The sequence below is a fragment of the Gopherus evgoodei genome, chromosome 18 (genome assembly GCF_007399415.2).
Source record: "Gopherus evgoodei ecotype Sinaloan lineage chromosome 18, rGopEvg1_v1.p, whole genome shotgun sequence".
NCBI classification, from domain to species: Eukaryota; Metazoa; Chordata; order Testudines; family Testudinidae; genus Gopherus; species Gopherus evgoodei.
In genome coordinates, this window is record NC_044339.1 from 12,240,879 (window position 1) to 12,261,995 (window position 21,117).

The 21,117-nt window shown below is 41.4% G+C and overlaps 1 protein-coding gene across 5 annotated transcripts in view; it reads left to right on the forward strand.

The window, feature by feature from the left end:
• Positions 1-21,117, forward strand: part of LOC115637086 (beta-catenin-interacting protein 1) — a 126,936-nt gene that overhangs the window by 19,060 nt on the left and 86,759 nt on the right. Inside the window, exon 4 of one of the 5 annotated variants that reach the window (XM_030537948.1) lies at positions 15,485-17,713. The exons of the other annotated variants lie outside the window; for them this stretch is intronic. Coding sequence (XP_030393808.1) covers positions 15,485-15,543 — 59 coding nt within the window. The 3' untranslated portion in view covers positions 15,544-17,713. Of the gene's footprint in view, positions 1-15,484; positions 17,714-21,117 lie in introns of those variants that run through there. 5 annotated transcript variants of the gene reach the window in all.

Sequence of the window (21,117 nt, forward strand, 5' to 3'; positions counted from 1 at the left end):
AATATTAGGTCTATCAACCCATGTGTATAAGAAAACATTTTAAAAATCAAGTAATGGGGTGCATACACCTACCTGGGCCCTGAAAAACTTTTGTTGATAAAGGTTCTGAATGTCCAGTCTTGTTTGATGGGGGTGGTTTTGGGAGTGGGAGGGTGGGACATGGAACAGGGCTCTGGAGCTTATATTCCTACTCTCAAATACAGATTCATAATACGAGTTTATATTTGAAGGCAGGAACGAGTTCCCAAGGACTCCGAAGGGTCTTGAAGAGAGGGGTTGGGTTGCATGAGCAGGAACTGGAAGGTCAAGTCTGAGTATGTACTTCTTCGTTGTTTGATATACCTTAATTACTGGAAGTGTAAATGCCTAAAGAAGGATGTGCTCCAATGTAAATATGGTTCAGGACCCTATTGTCTGGATCACAGGCTTTTGGCAAAGGTCCATCTTAACTTTGAAAACTCTGCTGGTTTTTTTTCATGTCAAAGAAAACATCCATTTTGAGAGCCAAGTTAGTTTGGGGCTGAGGTTCTGTTCACTAAGATCTCTAAGCCTTGTTGTCATCTTGCCAGATGGAAGGCCCGGCTCCATTTTCTAGAGATACTTGTTGTGGTACATGAACACAGGCTGCTTAGCAAACTTGGTGTATTGTGGGTTTTATTTAGTTCTGGGTATCTGGGATCATTGGTGCCAACTTCAACACTGCTGTCCCTTCTAAGAATGCAGGTATGGTATGAACTTTCCCTGGGCAAGTGTGCCCAAACTTTCTGCTATAATATCTTCATACAATCTAATGCTCCATAAGCAGGTTGTGAAGGGTGAAAGATCTCATGCCAGAGTCCACTCCAGTTCTATTGCATATACGCTAGCTGTCCCTGTTTAGGAAGGATGTGTTCTTCAAGTGTTGGTCCCAATGTGTACTTCACACATGGATTTGCATGTGTGCCATTAGAATCTGGAGATTATTAACATGTTGTGTCCTTTGGCCCACACAAGTGCAATTGCTCTCCTCATGTTCCAGACAGAGGGTGTAAGAGGTTGTGCAGGCCAATACCTTTCCAGTTCCTTTTTACCACTGCAAGGCCTGAGTTGGACTCCTATGTCCAGATTTCTGCAGCTTATTCCTTCTAGCCTGTAAATAGGTATTGTAAATAGTTTTTGTTAGCAGAGTTATTTTTTATAGTATAGTTAGTATAGCTTGTTCCCCTCTTCTCTTCCTGCCTTCCCTCCCCCACCACCTTATGGGGAGCCCCTCCTCACAGTCTGGGACTATGACCAGAGTCGCAAGGTTCAGGAGTTGTCTCTTGCCCTTGCTCCTTCTAAGAGACACCACCAATGCTGCCTCTGTGAGCGTGAGATGCATATCTTTGCGAAGTGCAGCATCTGCTGCTCATCTCCAGTGCGGACATGTGAAGGCTGCGAGCATGTGTTGAGGAAACAGATCTAGTACTTGACACTTCAGTACTGCCTTCTATCCAAGAAACTCAAAGTGCTGGCACACACTCACCTTCCTCAGGAAGTAGGTCTCTGTTTCAGAGGGGTAAACAGGGCATAGGGGGTTGAAGTGAATTTCCATAAGGGACCACGGCAGTCTGGCACAACTGGGACCTAGAAGTCAGAACTCTTGATTCCTAGATTAACTACCAGACTCAGTCTAAGGACAAACCTAAATGATTTAGAAAACATGCATAGAGATGCAGTTTTACATGTTTTTTCCTCCTTTCGTTGTTGTTGCCTTTCTCTCCCTCTAGCTCCACAACTGTGAGCTGATTCTGGGGAGATCACCACCTTTTTAACAGGCTTCACGCAGCATGGGTATCTTGTTTACTTCTGAGCATAATTTGGGTCTGGTCCTGTCAGGTCTCTGATAAGGTCTTGCTGATGAACAAGGTCTGCCCCTTGCACCTCGGTGCCTTACCATGCTTTTATTATTGTTTGCGGTGTTGTAGCTGTGTTGGTCCCAGAATATTAGACAGGCAAGTTGTGTGGCAATACCTGTTATTGGACCAACTTTTGTTGTGGAAAGAGACAAGCTCTTGAGCTTACAGTTACACAGAGCTCGTCTTCAGGTCTGGACTAGAAGAGCTCTGTAAGCTCAAAAGCTTCTCTTTCCACAACAGAAGCTAGTCCAGTAAAAGATATTATCTAGTTCGCCTTGTCTCCCTGTTTTGACAGCTCATGCAGGGCCTCAGGCCCATATTCTGCCATAAACTCCATTAAACTCAGTGGCAGAATACCAAGACAGAGTTGAATGAAACTGAAATGAGAACTTTATGGGATTGAACAGTATTTTGCCATTTATAGTTACTTTAAAACATGGATCTCAAAGTGCTTAGAAATGCTCATTAAGCCTCAACCCTCCCCCCCATGAGTTCTTCCCATATTACAGATTGAGAAACTGAGGCAGAGAGGTTAAGGCCATACAGCAGTTTTTGGAATGGAAACCTAGGCTTTGGAGAGTCCTCTGAGTCCATTTGAATCATTATTGAAGTCAATAAACTATAAAGCTCCTTGTGCTGTTAAACCAGCATATGAAGTGCAGCAGCCAGAGGGCACAATTGTGTGTTGGAATTGACTAGGCCTGACACTGTCTAGAAACCTGAACCCATTGTGAGAAACAATCAGTTTCAAAATAAGGTGGAATAGTTACAGGGTTTAAATTCAGCCAGAGACGTCCAGAGCGGAGCTCTGGTAAATATTTTCAAACGTGCGGTAGCCCTGGCACACCCTGCCAGGCTGAAGCCCCAAGCCCCAACACCCCCTGTTCCCTACGGGGCTGAAGCCTTGAGATCCCCGTCCCTGCAGCTGAATCTTGGAGCCTCTAATGGGGGTAGGGTATGGGGGGCTCGAGGAAATACTCCGAGAATTTAAGCCCTGGATAGTTGTGTGCTCATGGCCGAACATGGACATACATCTTCAGATTTCACAGCCTGTCAGATAAATTATTTATGGCTTGTGCTGTTTGGACAAACAGTGGCTCTCTGTAATAATGTATCTCCTTCTGCCTTAGCTACACAATTTATTAGACTTCATAGTTGGGAGCACTGGAATACAGCAGAGACTTGCTTCTGTTGCAGGATAGGAATGTTCTGTTTTGTTTTCACCCTCCAGGCCTGCTATCTGTGAATCAGTATTACATGTCTGCAAATTTTTTTGTGTTGTACATTATGTGGTGCCTTCTGCTTACTCACCCATCCACCTGGCTACCTTGGGGGGTGTTACCTGTTTTTTGATGGATTATTATGTTTAATTGCAGTTGCTTGAGGCTCTTGCAAACGTGGTTTGGCTATAACTATCACATATGAACACATCACCCCATGAATCAAAAAGGGATGGGAGGAGGCAGTAAAGCTATTAAAGTTTGTGTAAAAAATCCAGTGTTGATTAACTGTATCAAAAACTACTGGAAGGGTGAGAGCAATAGGGACCGCATATGCACTACCACACTGGAATGCTGAGCTGGAAAAACACCTCATGACAAGATGAGATACATGGAAGGACCTCAAAGTCTGCCTCTTCTCATGCTTCCCTTTCCCCCCATCCTCCCAGCAAACAAATACAGACCCCTCAGCTCCTCATTCCCGCTCTGCAACAGGCTTCCTGTGTGATTTTGATAGTCATTTATTCTCTCTGCTTCATTTTCCTAGGTGTTGAAAATGGGGACTGTTTCATTTTGTAAAGTGCCTTTTACAAATGTATAACCAAAGACTATTACAGTTCGTAACTTACACAAATGTGATTTTTTTTCCCCTTGAGCACAAACAGCACTTTACAAAAATATAACCCAAAATAATAGGATAAGATTTAGACTTGCCATAAAATAATTTTTAAACCTCATTTTAAAGAGAAAATGGGCAAACAAATCAAACAAATAAGAGTTAGAATTACCTGGGTAGAGGACTGGTATTTACAATTATTCTAGATTACCAGCACTGTCGGAAACAGCTAGATTAGAGAGATCTCAGTTTATATTAGGTGCATGAAAACATTTTCAAGCTTAAATATAACTTGTAGAAAAAAAGGGATAGATATGTGAGTCACATGCAACTGATTCAGTTGCAGCTAGAACTGGAAAATTGCAATATAATACAAAAGATGCTCCTACATCTACTTACAAAGAGCAAATCAGTCCAATTATATATAGAATGTATTAAAGAATATCAAAAAGGCAGCCATACTCTTGATGGTTAATGTAATAATAAAACCTGTATGTACTTACTGTATTTCATCCAAGGATCTCAAAGAATTTTACAAAGGTGGTTATTTTGTTTATTTTACAGTTAGGGAAACGGAAGTTCAGTGACTTGGCCAAAAGCTATGTTAATGGAAAGCAGATTTTTTTGACTTTTGTCTACATCAGAAAGTTGCAGCGCTGGTGAGGGAGTTACAGCGCTGCAACTTAGGAGGTGTACACATCTGCAGGGCACCACCAGCGCTGCAACTCCCTGTTTGCAGCGCTGGCCATACTCCCGTTTTGTCTCGGGTGTAGAGGATCCAGCGCTGGTGATCCAGCGCTGGTAATCAAGTATAGACACTTACCAGCGCTTTTCTTGACCTCCGTGGAATAAGCAGGTATCCCAGCATACCTGAGGAAGCCTCTGGTAATCAAGTTGGTCTCCTTCCCCAGCTTGCTCTCGCGTTCCCCGAACCCCGAGCAAGCAGGTCTCCTTCCCTGAGGTTTGCTGGGTGGTTCCGGGAACGCGAGAGCAAACCGCGGCGAAGCTGGTCTCCTTCCCCGGTTTGCTATCGCGTTCCCCGAACAAGCAGGTCTCCTTCCCTGCGGTTTGCAGGATGGTTCGGGGAACGCGAGAGCAAACCGCGGCGAAGCTGGTCTCCTTTCCCGGTTTGCTCTCTCGTTCCCCGAACCCCCGAGCAAGCAGGTCTCCTTCCCTGCGGTCTGCAGGGTGGTTCGGGGAACGCGAGAGCAAACCGCGGCGTAGCTGGTCTCCTTTCCCGGTTTGCTCTCTCGTTCCCCGAACCCCCAAGCAAGCAGGTCTCCTTCCCTGCGGTTTGCAGGGTGGTTCGGGGAACGCAAGAGCAAACCGGGAAAGGAGACCAGCTTCGCCGCGGTTTGCTCTCGCGTTCCCCGAACAAGCAGGTCTCCTTCCCTGCGGTTTGCAGGGTGGTTCGGGGAACGCGAGAGCAAACCGCGGCGAAGCTGGTCTCCTTTCCCAGTTTGCTCTCGCGTTCCCCGTACCCCCCTTGAAGCCGCCCAACAGCGCTGCAGTGTGGCCACATCTAACACCACTTGCAGCGCTGGTTGCTGTAAGTGTGGCCACTCTGCAGCGCTGGCCCTATACAGCTGTACTAATACAGCTGTAACAACCAGCGCTGCTAAATTTTAGATGTAGACATGGCCTTAAAGGCCCCTGCTGTTGTCACTAGACATACTGCCTGTTCAGGTCAGGCCACAAGAAATGAAGCTCTAGTGAAATTAATAACAACTGAGGATCTTCAGCATGGTTATAAAGTTTTTTTTTTTCTTTCTTTCAAAATAGAACTTACCTTATGACTTAATGTTAGATTTTTTTTGTTTGTTCATCTCATCATTGGAATATATGGACATTTCCTGTGCCCCAGTCTGTTTCCCAGTAGGAGGTTCAAGTAAATTGCAGGATAAAGAGAAGCTCCTAGTCCAAGAGAGACCCACACAATTCACTGGGTGGGGCTGCTGAAACCATGATGTGTATTCGCCTAAACTGTCTTGAATATTTATTTTTACTGCAGCTATTTAGAACAGGAGCTAGCAAGCTGTGAACATACTATTCAGAGATCTGATTTGACTGAGAAAGCCAATGTGAACTGCAAAACTCCCAGCATCTGCTGTGTGGTTAGAGATATTTATTGCTCCTGTCGTGCTTTGCATGCTGCTCTATGCTGGCCACGGTGATCAGTGCAAGGGAACAGCATAGAAAGCTAGGACTGTTGGGTTGTAGAGATAAATCAGTTGAGGGACTTAAGGAGCTTGTGGATTATCTTGAAATAAGTCTCTCTACTTACGTAAAACCCACCACAAGAATTTTTTAAATTTTGAGAAGAGAAGAAATGAAGAAAACAATCAAAAACTGTTAGCCAACCTAGCTTGTCTGCTGTGCTGGGTATGATATATTCTGTGATATTACTGTTGCTAGGAGACCTTGCTTGTTCTGGAACTACATTGCAAAGGCACCTTTAGTTTAAAGGGGGATGTATATTAAGGCAATAGGAAAGTTGAGGCAAATACCAAGACATGGGATGCCAAGATCAAGCAATGTCCTGCCCGTTCTGTTTAACTGTTTCAATGTTACATCAACTATCAGGAGCTCTCTGCGTTTAAATTTCTCATATGATGCATATTAGAATCCTTACTAATCGATACCTATTTGATATGGAGGGTAATAGTTAAAAGATGCACCTCTTTATTTTTAAAAAAGAAAACACATGCAAACCAAAATGACTCCTTAGCCCCTGGTTTTAATTCCCTTCTTGGATTTACAACTTAAAACAAATTGCGTGAGAGTAAAAGAATTACTGAACATAAATGTCATAAGCAGTGCTTTTGTTCTTTGAATTACATTAGCAGGAGGAATTGTGGTCTAGAGATTTAAGCATGAACATGGGAGTCTGGACTCCTAGGTTCTGTACCAGGCTCTGCTACTGACTGTGTGGTCTTGGGTAAGTCCATTTGTACCTCAGTTTCCCCAATTATAAAATGGGGATAAAATGTACTGTGCAAGCCTCCAATAAAATGGGTGCAGTACAAACTGTATTTTAAAGTCTTAATAAAATTGGTTATCAACCTGTCTTTGTGTTTTCTTTCCTTACCCTTTTCCAGCTCACTGTACAGAATTTTGTCTCAAATCAATTAGCCTCTCTTGTTCTTCACTGTCTATTCATTAAACACTGTTAGGGCAGAGACCAGCTGATTTAGCTGCAACTGAGATGTAAGAGTTTCACCAGCCAAGCCAAGCCGAGCTGAGGTATCTTAAGGGTGAGAGAGGGGGACCCTTGTTCAGTATAACACAGCTATTAAAAAAAGAAAAATGTCATGGTACAGAAGCTGTAATATACAACTTCTGTCACCAGTTCAACACCCCTGAGCTGCTCTGTGTAGATTCACAGTAGTATGAGACACCTAATTTTATGTGGTGTCAAGTATGTTTTGCTACAATGGGTACTGAACTTGGAGCTGTTCCATATCAACTGAATGACTAGTTTTGAAAAGGGGCTAGAAGGACTGTTCTATTTGGTACCCTATGTCAAATATTGTAGTTTCTCTAGTATAAATGCAGCCTGAATATATGTCTGTATTTTCATTCCATAACCTCAGCTGCTGTTTGTCAGTGCCACTTGCGTCTTGTGTTGCTTTGCTTCTCTGTGTAAATTCTTCAAAAGTTATTTTCCTAACCTCAAATAGAACTGGAAACAACAGAGCAACTTTTTGGTTGTTTTTTGAGGAGCGGTAGCCGTGCTGCCTTCTGAAACCAGAATAAAGAATGAATTAAACCAGCTTATTGGACAGTAAAATTCTGGCTGAGAGTTAATTTACAAAGCACAGTAGTCATCGTTTGGGAGGGATCAGCCTCTAAATTTGCCCAAACTACAAACTGGAGATCCACACCAGCACCTTCTCAAAGCTCAGGATAACAATATTAAAGAATATTAAACTATCCTGATGATGGGAAGCAAGTAAGGGGCTGATGTGACTGCATCAGCAGTTCTTTAATGACCTGAAAATCAAAAGAACTCTACAAACAGTGGAAACATGAACAATTTGCTACAGCTGAGTGCAAAAGACTAGCACAAGCATAAAGGGACAAAATCATACAAATACAGGGCTGGAAGGGAGTTTGAGAGGTCATCTGGCCCAGCTCCCTGGGGTGAGAGGCAGGATCAGGTATATGTAGACAGTCCTTGATAGTCTAACGCAGTGGTCCTCATCTTTTTTGTCTGGTGGGCACCAAATTTCTGCGGCGTTTTGGTGGCAATGCCTCTCGATGATGTTGTTTGTTGGCGGCAAGTGTCGTCATCGAGAGGAGTCGCTGCTGAAACACCACAGAAATTCAGCGGCGTTTCGGTGGATGCTCCACCACCGGCCAGGACGCTGATGCATTTAGATGCCCCTGCGGGCACCATGTTGCGGACCCCTGGTCTAACCTGTTCTTAAAAAACTCCACTTAATGGGAATTCCACAGCCTCCTTTGCAAATTGAAGTTTTTCTTAATATCTAATCTAGCTCTCCTTTGCCGTAGATTATCTATTCTTGTCCTACCACTGATGAACATGGAGAACTGATCCCCGTTGACTTTATAACAGCCCTTAACATATTTGAAGACTGTTGTCAGGTCCCTGTTCGGTCGTCTTTTCTCATGGCTAAGCATGACCAGTTTTTTTTTAACCTGTTATCATAGGTCAGGTTTTCTACACCTTTTTTCACTTTTGTTTGGTCTCTAGCTGCTTTGCAATTTGTCCACATCTTTCTGAAAGTGTGGCACCCAGAACTGGACATAGTATTCCAGCTGAAGCCTTACAAGGGCTGAGTAGAGTGAGACATTTACCTGCTCTCTTGTATATATGACACTCCCATTAATACACCCCAGCGTTAAATTAGCCTTTTTCAAACTCCTTGACGTTGGCTTCATTCACTTTGTGATCCACTATAACCCCTAGATCCTTTTCAGCAGTAATACTGCCTAGCCTTGAGGGAGGGGCCAACACTTTTAGGTTTTCCTTGTTCTTATTTAGATCCCCAGTAACTGGGATCCAGTAGGCTCAGTTGGCTGGTTATAAATAGCACCTCACTAAAATAACTCAGAGCAGAAACCCTCCCCCGAACAAATATGTATGGTCCACCTGGGGAATTAGTCATAGATTCTAGAACTGGAAGGGACCTCAAGAGGTCATCGAGTCCAGTCCTCTGCCCTCATGGCAGGACCAGATACTGTCTAGACCATCCCTGATAGACATTTATCTAACCTTCTCTTAAATTAATGGATAAACACTTCATAATTTGGGGCTCACTCTCTGCTACTCAGTTGGCAAATATTGTCCCTCAGTTTGGTTAACCCTTGCCCACACTAGGCTAGTAGACACACAGATTAATCATACCATGAGAATTACAGGCAACACTGAAGCCAACAAAACTTGCATGGTTACCAGTCTTAGCCAGTATTCCTCCACATAACATCCAGTGGTCAGAATGCAGCCAACAAACTGATCACCAAGATAAAGCAAATGCCCCAGTTGCCACTGTTCAAGGATGTATGGGATCCACCTCACCTCAAACTGCCTAACAGAAATCCTACCAGCATGCTTTCAGTCCAGCTGATAACATCACTCCCTCACTGTAGCAGACACAATGGGAGAGAGCCTCTGCCATTATCAGGAACTCTTATATCACCATCAGGCTGGATGAACAGCTGTCTTGTTTCGGGATTCCACACCACCTTTGGAGCCCGCTTAGCAGGTGCGGAAGTAGCATGATTAATTGTGCCAAGATCAGCCATGCTTGGTGCATTCAGGACAACCCTGTGCTGCTGTGGAGGATGTTGCAGACATGCTGGATGGTTGTGTTTTTCATGTTGGACTCCCCAGAAGTCTTCTCAAGCTGAAAACTGATTCAGAGGCCATTGATTGGCTCAAGACAGTTCAGATTTTTTTTCTAAACCTTGCCTTGCTTGTCTTGCTCATATGCAATTGGTATGTATATACTGCCTAGCCAGTTATAGCCTATTTTGCGTTTGTGCATTTGATTTTTTTCCTTCCTAAGTACCTTATATAGGTGCTTACAAATTGATTGTTTGTTAATTTGTTTGAGTACCTATCTTTAAACAGGGGAACAAAAAGGACATGAGAAATTATCAGACTGAATGGTCTATACCTGGAGAGGTACTGGAACAATTATTAAACAATCAGTTTGTAAGCACCTAGAGGATAATAGCATTATAAATAGTAGTCAATATGGATTTGTCAAGAACAAATCATGCCAAACCAACTTAATTTCCTTATTTGGCAAGTTTTCTGGCCTAATGAATAGGGGGAAGCAGTAGATGTGATGTACCTTGATTTTAACAAGGGTCTACACTCCCCTATTACATCCTCATAAGCAAACTAGGGAAATGTGGTCTAGATGAAAAGGGGCCACAACTGGTTGAAAAACTATAGTCAGAGTAGGTGTCAGTGGTTCACTGTTAAAGAGGGAGGGTGTATATTAGTGGGATCCCATAGGTCTCTATCCGGGGTCCAGTACTATTTGTTATTTAGTTAATGATTTGGATAATGGAATGGAGAGTAAGCTTATAAAATTTGTAGGTGACACTAAGATGGGAGGGGGGTGTGCAGGCACTTTGGAAGACAGGATTAGAATCCAAAAGGACCTTGACAAATCGATCTGAAATCAACAAGATGAAATTTCAGTAAAGATAAGGGCAAAGTGCAAACATTCTTATGTTTTTAAGTACTACACTTATGAAGTTGTAGTACAACTACAAAATGGGGAATAACTGGCTAGGTAGTAGTACTGCTAAAAGGATCTAGGGGTCATAGTGGATCACAAATTGAATATGAGCCAGCAGTATGGTACAGTTGAGAAAAAGGCTAATATCATTCTGGGGGTGTATTAACAGGAGTGTTATACGTAAGACACAGGAGGTAATTGTTTCACTTGGCTCAGCACTGGGGGGGCCTCAGCTGGAGTATTATGTCCTGTTTTGAGCACTATAATTTGTCCACGTCTTTCTGAAAGTGGAGAGGAGAGCAATGATAAAATGTTTAGAAAACCTGACCTATGAGGAATGGTTTAAAAAAAAAAACCAGTCATGTTTAGTTTTGAGTAAAAAAGACTGAGTGGGATCCTGAATAACAGTCTACAAATACACGAGGACTGTTTTAAAGAGGACAGTGATCAGTTGTTCTGTCTACTGGTGGTAGGATAAGAAATTAAGGGCTTAATCTACAGCAAGGGGGATTTAGGTTGGATATTAGGAAAATCTTAATAGCTATAAGGATAGAAGTCCTGGAATAAGGTTCCAAGGGAGGCTGTGGAATCCCTGTCATTGGAGGTTTTTAAGAACAGGTTAGATGAACACCTGTCGGGTATGGTCTAGGTATACTTGGTCCTGCCTCACCACAGGAGCATAAATTAAATGGCCTCTTGAAGGCCCTTCCAGCCCTGCATTTCTATGATTCTGTTATAAGATTCTGGTCTTGAGTTGTGTCATGTTTGGAGGCCTCCCATTCACCTCTAATCCAAACTTACCTAACATTTAATTTCACAAAGGGGAACTACACAAAAATGAGGAGGTTAGTTAAACAGAAATTACAAGGTACAGCACCGTAAGCAAAATCCCTGCATGCTACATGGAAACTTTAAGACACCATAATAGAGGCTCAACTTAAATGTATACCCCAAATTAAAAAACATATTTAGAGAACCAAAAAAGAGCTCTGTGGCTAAACAACAAAGTAAAAGAAGCAGTGAGAGGCAAAAGGGCATCCACTTTTTAAAGGAAGTTAAATCCTAGTGCAGAAAATAGAAAGTATAAACTGTGGCAAATGAAGCCTAAAAATATAATTAGGAAAGCCAAAAAGAATTTGAAGAACAGCTAGCCAAAGACTCACTCAAAAAGTAATAGCAATTTTTTTTTAAGTACTTGAAAAGCAGGAAGCCTGCTAAACAACCAGTGGGGCCACTGGACGATTAAGATACTAAAGGAGCACTCAAGGATGATAAGGCCATTGCAGAGAAACTAAATGAATTCTTTGCATCGGTCTTCACAGTTGAGGATGTGAGGGAGATTCCCAAACCTGAGCCATTCTTTTTAGGTGACAAATCTGAGGAACTGTCCCAGATTGAGGTGTCATTAGAGGATGTTTTGGAACTATAACAGGGTTCAAAAAAGAACTAGACAAATTCATGGAAGATAGGTCCATCAATGGCTATTGGGCAGGGATGGTGTCCCTAGCTTCTGTTTGCCAGAAGCTGGGAATGGGCGACAGGGGATGGATCACTTGATGATTACCTATTCTGTTCATTCCCTCTGGGGCACCTGGCATTGGGAAGACAAGATGCTGGGCTAGATGGATCTTTGGTCTGACCCAATATGGTGGTTCTTATGTTCTTATTTTGTGGTGTTCGGTTACAGCATTTTGGTTCACATTCATCTCTAATAAGAACACCGACGAGTTGCCTCTGAGTCTTATTTAAGTTAGGGAGGGGAGTGAGAACAATCAATGAGAAGGTTGCACTCAAAGCTTCCTCCTCTGCAGTCTAGCTCTTTAGTTAGGGGCTTCAAAGGAAATCTAAATAAAGGAAATAATTAGCTCGTGCAGACCTAATTAGTTCCTGAAGGAAAAAAATGCTGTGCATGTAATCTAGTTCCACTTAAATGGCAAGGATCAGTTTAATGGTTGGTCAGATATCAGAAATTGTGTGGGTTGTGGTTGTTAGAGTATGTTCTTTTTTTTTTCTTTTTTTTTTAAAGTTTGTGATTTTGATAGTTGGAGCTATGGGATCCACAGATGAAAGCAACATTTGCTTTTATTTGAGTCTCTGAGGGCTGGAAGTTCTGAAACAGATTAAAAATATTGCACAGTTAACCCCTTTTTTATGGCCTTATCTAGACAAAAGAGATTTATTTATAGCACTGCCTTACAACCAGTCCACATGCTCTCATTTCCCCAACATTCTGAAGACATTTAACTTTACATGTCACCTTATGCTCATATCTGAATATTTAGGAGTAGATTGGTTTGTGGATGGCCCAAGAGGAAATGTCATTTGAAGAATGAAAATAATTTAGAATGGAATATTTTTTCCATGGCACTTCCATGGGCTTATGTGGGTAATAGTTAACTGAAAATTCTTTTGCCTATAAATCACAGGTTCAAATGCCACCCAAGTCAGTACAGAGTGAATGAGACTATTCAGGGCTTATGTGGAATGAGCTAGGTAGGTCTCAGTTCAATTCTCCCCTTATGTTAGGCATGAATTAGGTGATCATCCACAACTGACAGCCTCTGCCAAAAGGCCAAGGATTGAATAAGTCATGGAGACTGAACCTTGCAGATGGTTCCTTCAGGTCTTGGTTGAAGCACTTTGGAACTGTGGTGTGAGAACTTTGTACAGCATGGCAAGCCTGTTTTGTGGGTTAATAGAGCCTTCAGTTTCAAAAACAGTGCTCTGAGCTACTGTTAGGGGTGTAACAAAAATGTTTGTCTCTTAATATACTTAGGGATGCTCACATATCAGTGCTGTCTAACTCTACAAAATTAAGAGGAAAGCTAAACATGGCTCACAACTTAGGTTCCTAATAACAGCAAAGTTTGCAGATGATACAAAATTACTCAAGGTAGTTAAATCAAAAGCTGACTTGGAAGAGTTATAAAGGAATCTCACAAAACTGGGCAACAAAATGGCAGATGAAATTCAATGTTGATAATGCAAAGTAGTGTACATTGGAAAACATTACCCCAACTATACATGTAAAATGATGGGGTCTAAATTAGCTGTTACCACTCCAGAAAGAGATCTTGGCGGCGGCGTGGATAGTTTTCTGAAAACATCTGCTCAGTGTGCAGCAGCACTCAAAAAAGCTCACAGAATTTTAAGAACCATGAGGAAAGAGAGAGATAAGGCAGAAAAATTCATAATGCCAGTGTATAAATGCATGGTATGCCCACACCTTGAATGCTGCGTGCAGTTCTGGTCACTGCATCTCCAAAAAGATGTATTAGAACTGAAAAAATGCGATGAAAATTATCAGGGGTATGGAACAGCTTCTGTAAGAGGAGAGATGTAAAAAGACTGAGACTGTTCAGCTTAGAAAAGAGAAGACTAAGGGAGGATATGATAAAAGTTTGTAAAATCATGAATAATGTGGAGAAAGTGAATAAAGAAGTGTTACTTATCTCTTCACATAACACAAGAACAAAGGGTCACACAATGAAATTAATTGGCAGCAGGTTTAAAACAAACACAGTGAAGCACTTCTTCACACAACGTATAGTCAACTTCTGGAACTCATTGCCAGAGGATGTTGTGAAGGCCAAAAATATAACTGGATTAAAAAAAGAAATAAGTTAAGTTTCATGGAGGATATGTCCATCAGTGGCTGTTAGCCAAGATGGTCAGTGATGCAACCCCATGGTCTGTGTGTCCCTAAACCTCTGACTGCCCTAAACTGGGACTTGGCAACAGGGGATGGATCTCTCGATAATTGTATTCTGTTCATTCCCTCTGAAGCAACAGGCACCTGTCACTGTTGGAAGATAAGATACTGGGCTAGACAGACCACTGGTCTTACCCAGTATGGCCATTTTTATGTTCTTCAATTATACACCTTACCAGGTGAGAATCCAATGTGTCTTGAGTTTTGGATCATCTCTGTTTGGCCACCCTTGGACTCATTGTGAGCCGGTGGATGCGCACATATGATACATATCCCCCACTGTATCTATTAATATAAGCAACTTCTCAGTGAAAGGACATAAGAGCAGTTATAGTTGTCAGTATCTTATCAGCCGTACCATGTAGCAAATACTGAATTTGCTCAGCTGGCCAGCATTAAAAATATCTACAGCCAGCCAGAGAGACGTGAGAGATAAGCGGTCTTCAGAAATAAATTTGAGAACACACCCGGATGGTGTCTGGGACTATCTTTGGAATAAACAAGGAATGGTTTATATGGATGCAGTGGGCGAGGGAGGGCTGGAAAACAACAGATCGGGATTCTGCTCCGTTCTATGCCACATTTGGGAGGTTTTGGCACATGAGACCCTAAGCAAGCTATTGAACCACTGTGCTTCAGTTTCTCCATCTTTAAAATGAGAAGAATATTTACCTTCCTTACATGTGTTGAGGCCAAATTAATGTTTAGAAAGCACTTCGATTCCTTTGAATGGAAGATGCCGTACATGCTCACATTATAACCATGGACAATGAAAAGTCTCTCAACAGGCCTAACAAAACAGTTCAGTCCTAGTGTGAATGAAATTCCTGTTAGGAATAATGAAGGCAGGCTACAAAGAGTAACCAAACCATCCTATTAAAGGAGAAAACGACCCATAGAGCAGCAACTCCCAAATGTCTTTTTATTCAACTGCTCCATTCTTCATGCTCCAGGATAGTTCAGCAAGGCCCTTTTGCAGTGCAGGGATCTGAAGAAAGATGAAACCAGCAAGGAATTTGCAAATTTCAGTGTTTCCAACTCTCTCTCAGTATTTGGTGGGTTTTTTAAAAAGCTCCAGCTCCTGGAGGGATGTGAAAACTGGAGAATATCAGCAGCCGTTTAAAAAAAAATAAATTCTAATCCTTACGATTGCAGAGAGAAGCTTGAAAACATGAAGCCTAAATCCTCCAACACCAGAAGGCAAATAGGAACCTAAAATGTTATATTTTTAAAATCCTCATGACTTCTGAATTTCGGGGGTTGATTACTGAAATTCAACCCACCTCCTATTCTCTGAATGCAGTACTCTTAGCTTCCATTTTTTTTATATGTACTTACAGGTGCTGAGGACGTGGTGATGGCATTTTCCAGATCAGAGACGGAAGACAGAAGGCAGTAATTAAAGGGTGTCTGAGCAACACAGAGCTGGAGAGGGCAAGGAGATTCCTGAAGACAGAGGATGGCAGAGCATTAACAAGTTCCTTTGCCCACCCCTAATTTTCCATGGCAGCCCTTGCCCTTTTCCTTTTAATTTTGCTTCCCTTTGCCAACTCTCTGAACACATCTGACAGCCATCTGTTCCTATACACTGTTGCTACTAATCTGGGCTGTGTTATCAAGGACGAAGCTAGCTCAAAGGGACAGACACTGCTTATGATTGGCTAAAGGAAGACAACTTTTTAAACATGACCAATGGAAGTCTTTTGTTTTAGTTCTGATGTTATTTTATATTTTAAAATAAGTCTCTTGACATCCTTCTAAAGAACCTTTTCAAGCTTCGGTGCGTATTTAGGTCAGATTTGTGAATTTGAACAGGGTTTGGTTGGCTGCATAGAACTGGAATTGAATTGTGATTGGTTGATAATGCTATTGCTTTCTCTAGATTGCTTGCAGGTATTTTGCTGACATCAACATTTCCATTGCAGAAAGTTGATTTTTTTGGAGCATTGGTTATTACTTTTTTCACTTATTGACCTGAGGGAAAAAAGACAAATGTTCTTTGCAATATTTATTACATACCTAACACACGCAAACACTCTTGCTTTTTTTGGTTGGCTTAAGAACTGTGTTTTTAATTTCCTATTAGCTCCAAGGTCTCTCATGCAATCAATTTTTCCATACTTATCTGCTCTATGGCCTCTGGCTCTCTTGGGAGCATGTGTCAGAAACATATTTACTTTAATAAGTCTACGTGTTGCAGCTGGAATGTGGAGATCTGCAGCCCTCTGCTTTGCTGCGGGCTGTATCAATGAACTGCTGAAAAAAATTGTCATTTGGGTCGCTATTCTCTTTGCTTCTGACAGAGGAGCTGTAGATTTGCAGGAATTGCAAAAAGATAAGATCTGTGGCTGTGACATTAAATTGCCAAATCTGTATAGCATATAAGTGAATTGTGTAAAATAGTACATACAGCTCCAGTTTAACCCTTTAATTGCTGCACAGGATTTAGCTCTCAGATAGGGGAACATTACCACCCATGATCTTATATCCATGTTGCACTGGAATACAATAAACAAAGTTTCTTATCACCTGCAGTATTATGTGCAGTATGGTTCTAATATCTGCAACAATTCAGTGAGATGGAAGTCATCTGTCTCCAGGATTAATCAATTTTTCTGTGGCCATTGCTCTATTGGTGGCAGTGGGAATGCACTAAACTGCCCAAACATGAGTGTACATGTGACATACGCAGATTCCCAGAGCTGGGAGAAGAAGTAGGGCCTTCATCCGCAGTGAAATTTTAAAACCATGCACTCACTCTTCAGGAATCTGCACAGTGAATAATAAAATCCTGAGGTACGTAGTGCTGCTGCCTAAAACCAAGCACTTCATTCTCTATTATGTGCAGTGAATTTTTACAACACTTCTAGACTTTGTTGTGAGTTGCACTGATTTAAGATATTTCAAACCGTATTTAAATAGAAATCCATTCACCTGTACCTAGTTTGTCTCATGTGATTGTTAATTATTTGGAGTAACAGGTCAGGATCCTGGCTGTGACTACTTGACTGTTCTCATGACATACAATTATGATGATACAGATGTTATTAAAATCTCAAAAGTGAAAAACAGGAGAAACCATTGGAATTTGTGTGGGGGAGAGAAGTGGGGACTTTATCTTGAACAAATAACCATTGGGTAAATGGGAACAACTGTAATTCTATCTATGAAAAAGATCCTTTTGTTTCAATTGCATCTTTGTAAAGTTTCAATGTGAAAGTTAATCTCTTACCTCAGTTTATTGAGGCTGGATAAGATTTCCCTGTATTAAAATGAAACCATCAATGAACCCAATTGGTTCTTGTGATTTGAACTAAGAGGCACTTTGATTTTAACTTTGGTGCAAAGGGGGCAGCCCTTAAAGGGTTAATTGTGTTTTCGGCCACTGGCTGGAATGAGGGGGCTGGATTGTAGTGGCCTATCATTGTCAAAGCTAACATGCATACTCCATGTGTATCTATGGCATTTCTGAGCTGTTACATCTTTTTAAGAAAAGTGAAGTGTTTCTGTGGTTTAATCTTTCGACTAAAATGTAACTGTTGGGGGGAAAATACAGTTTTTAATAGCTACTCTTGTTTCTTATTGATTTATTATATTGATAACTCGCAAAATATCCATGTTGCTCTTGTGAAAGATTTACCCGTGAAGTCCAAACTGGAAGGGTTCCGTAGGCATCTCTGATGCAGATACGCTGAAAACAGGATAATGTGGAGTTCAGATGCCTGATCAAATATATTCACACATCAGGTTATTGCTGCCATCTCTTGTATCTGTATACTGAACCCAATTTGCCTGGCATCCTTATAATCCCATTATTCTCCCTATCTCTTCCACCTCAATCTTACTAATTTCCATTGGCTACAGGTTTTAGAACAGTGGTTTCTTACATTGAAATGGGGCAAGAGGATCTGTGATAAATTACTCTGCCTCCCCCAACATATGAAAGTATGGTAGAACACTGGAAACCCTCTTAACCTCCTGTGGCCAAGTCCAAAGTGCTCGTGTTGTCCCTCCTCTGGAAACCAGATTTGCCTGTTAAACCTGGAATAGTGAGGGGTGGAAGAAAGAGCACAGAGCAGTGGGGACTGACTTTTTTAGTGTACAGGACACTTTCTATAGCTTCCCCTTCATGCTTCAGGCTGTCTTGTGTTAAACAATTTCTAATTAAAGGTTTGAGAACTCCAGCTTCATGTGGGCCAGAGGTGGGTGTGAATCTAAACTGAAAGACATAACTCATGAGCCGGTATTGCCAACCCCAAACGTTCAAAACTCATGAGTCAGGCTCACAAAAAATCATGAGATTGGCTTTAAAATCATGAGATTCTGTAAAAATAATACATTTGGTGTTCTTTTCATTTAGCTTCTGCCTTCTGAGTCTTTCGGGTGCACTGGGGTCACATTTTGAAGCTTCCTCCACAGCCACGAGGGTTAGAAACTTACTTTTTCTGTGAGAATGAAAGCTGAAAACATTATATATCCACTTAACTCCAGGAGCTGGGACTTAAGGAAAACTATAATTATCATGAGACTCATGACAAAATCATGCATTGGCAACACTGAGTATAACACAATAGGTGACGCCAGAGAGCCCACAAAAGATGTACATAAGGCATTATGTAAAGTGGCAGCAGGGGTCTCTAGGTGGCTTCTCGAATAGAGCAGATCTGAAATCCTTAGGTGAAAATCTTTGGGAGAGCGCTTAGTGATACTCTATATACTTTAGGTTTTTTTCTCTTTCAAGAGCTCATAACTTACCCCAACAATGTAGGCAAACCAAATTAAGAAGGAACTAGATTGAAACCTGTGGTAATGCTAATTCAGCATCCTCTGAGAGCCTGGCTGAGCATGAAGGACAGTGGTTGAGAGAGAAAAACGGATTCTGCCATTCACTTCAGAGTTCAGGGTTGCTGCTTGTATATGCAGCAGGAGTAGAGCAGATTAAAGACCTTTCCTTACCCAGTTTAAGCACCATGTGCACTGGAGTTTTACAGACCTGGGGAAGGGTGGGAATTTAGAAACTGAAGGAAACTCTTCTCTGTCTTCAGATGAGTAGCAATTGCTGTAATTTTTGCTGAGGTCATTGCATCCGTGAGCATTGCCCATTGTAATTGAAGAAAATGAGACTTCTTATCTTTCATAGTCAGCCTTTAGCCTGATCCTTCCAGGTCCCTAAATAAACCTTATAGTAAGAGAGCATGTGAGCTGTTGATGAGGCATAGATGTCCACCTGTGAAGATTCAGTAATAGGGTTTCTTGGAGGGAATGATTATTTGATATAGTGAGGACTGGTAATGGGATATATAGTCTTTCACCTTTAATTTGCTTATTCCAATCTATCCCAGGTAAATAGTGATCAAAAGTTGTCACTCTCTGGCTGTTCAGTGTCCAGTTACAGTCTCAATGGCAGTGCACTGCCCATTTCACAGGTGCCCATACTGCTAAAATTCCCACCTTAATAGTTTTGGGATAAACTAAGGAATAAATAGCTTATGAAAACCTCCCTCCCTTGGTCACTGTTTGTCAGGGTTAGGGCACATTCGTGGGATGTAGAGGGGGGTAAATTTTTACAGCCACTGATGATTCTGTTCTGAGCATAAATAGAGAAATTCAGTCTTCAGGGCTGTCAATATTTTAATTTTTTGTCAATCATTAAATTCTCATGACAAATTAAGTAGAGAAAAATAAGGGCCACTAAGTGGGAAGTTGCAAGTCAACATGTCTTGAAAATCTGACTTACAAATGTTATGTAAAATGTTTGTTTTATATGAGGGTTACTGAATAATTGAGGAAACATTTACACCTTTAGAATATTTTAATATTAATTCTCCAGTTTTCTTCCTTTTTGTATTGCTTGCCTCCTCTTTAAGGACTGTGGTGTGGCTGGTCACAAGTAAAACTTGTGGCACCAGGGCCAGTACAATGCAATATGTGACCACTGGAACAACTGCCTCTCAAATCCTTGATGATTTGCTGTGTACTCTGGTGGTTAGCAGTCAGAAATTCTGGGTTTTATTCTAGCCTCTGCCACAGATCCACTGGATATTTTTAAGCAAGTTTAACAGAGAGTCTGGTGGCACCTTAAAGACTAACAGATTTATTTGGGCATAAGCTTTTGTGGATTAAAACAACCTCACTTTACCCACAAAAGCTTATGCCCAAATAAATCTGTTAGTCTTTAAGGTGCCACTGGACTCCTTGTTGTTTTTGTGCATACAGACTAACACGGCTCCCTCCTGATACTTAAGGAAGTTTGTTAGGCATATCTCCCTCATTTTTACCCTCCAGAGAAAAGGATATATTAATACCTACACAGACGTGTTTCAAAGTTTAATTGTTTGTAAGGAGCTTTTAAGAACCTTTGCTAAAAGGTGCTGTTAAAATGCAAAGTAGTAGTAGTAGAGGAACGACTGGAATACCAAAGCATTGCTATGTAGCATTTGTAGTATGTCTTGCACTGGTAGGATTTTTACTGTGTACAATTTAGCGTTTAGATTTGGAACCGTGCTATTGGCTAACCCAGAGACTCACCTGTTCAAACACCTCTGTGAAATGATCACCTGTTAATGTAGGCAATGCTGAAATCAATGATAGGGTTGCAATAAAGGTAGAAGAAGTTAGAAGTGTAAAAGAGAAGGAGCCCTTTAAAGAGTTTTCTCCTGCCCTATTGCCTTTGAGTTGGTGGCTGCTGCTTAAAAAAAACATATCAAGCTTTTACCTTTCAGAAAATTGAAGGAAACAAGATTTATTTTTAAACTCGTTAAAAAAAATTGTAGTGGTGTTTCATTCTGGCCTCTTTGTCTTTCTCAGTAATTTGCTTCACATGTCTTCTGTTGATTAGTGTGAAAATTCCCATCAGCTGGGCCTATTGCTTCAGTAAACCTGGTGCTATACCATGTAACTATAGTTAAAGTTGCATTTTAAATGCATTATATGGGATTGAATTTGGTGCTTGCGCAAGTGAATAGTCCTGAGT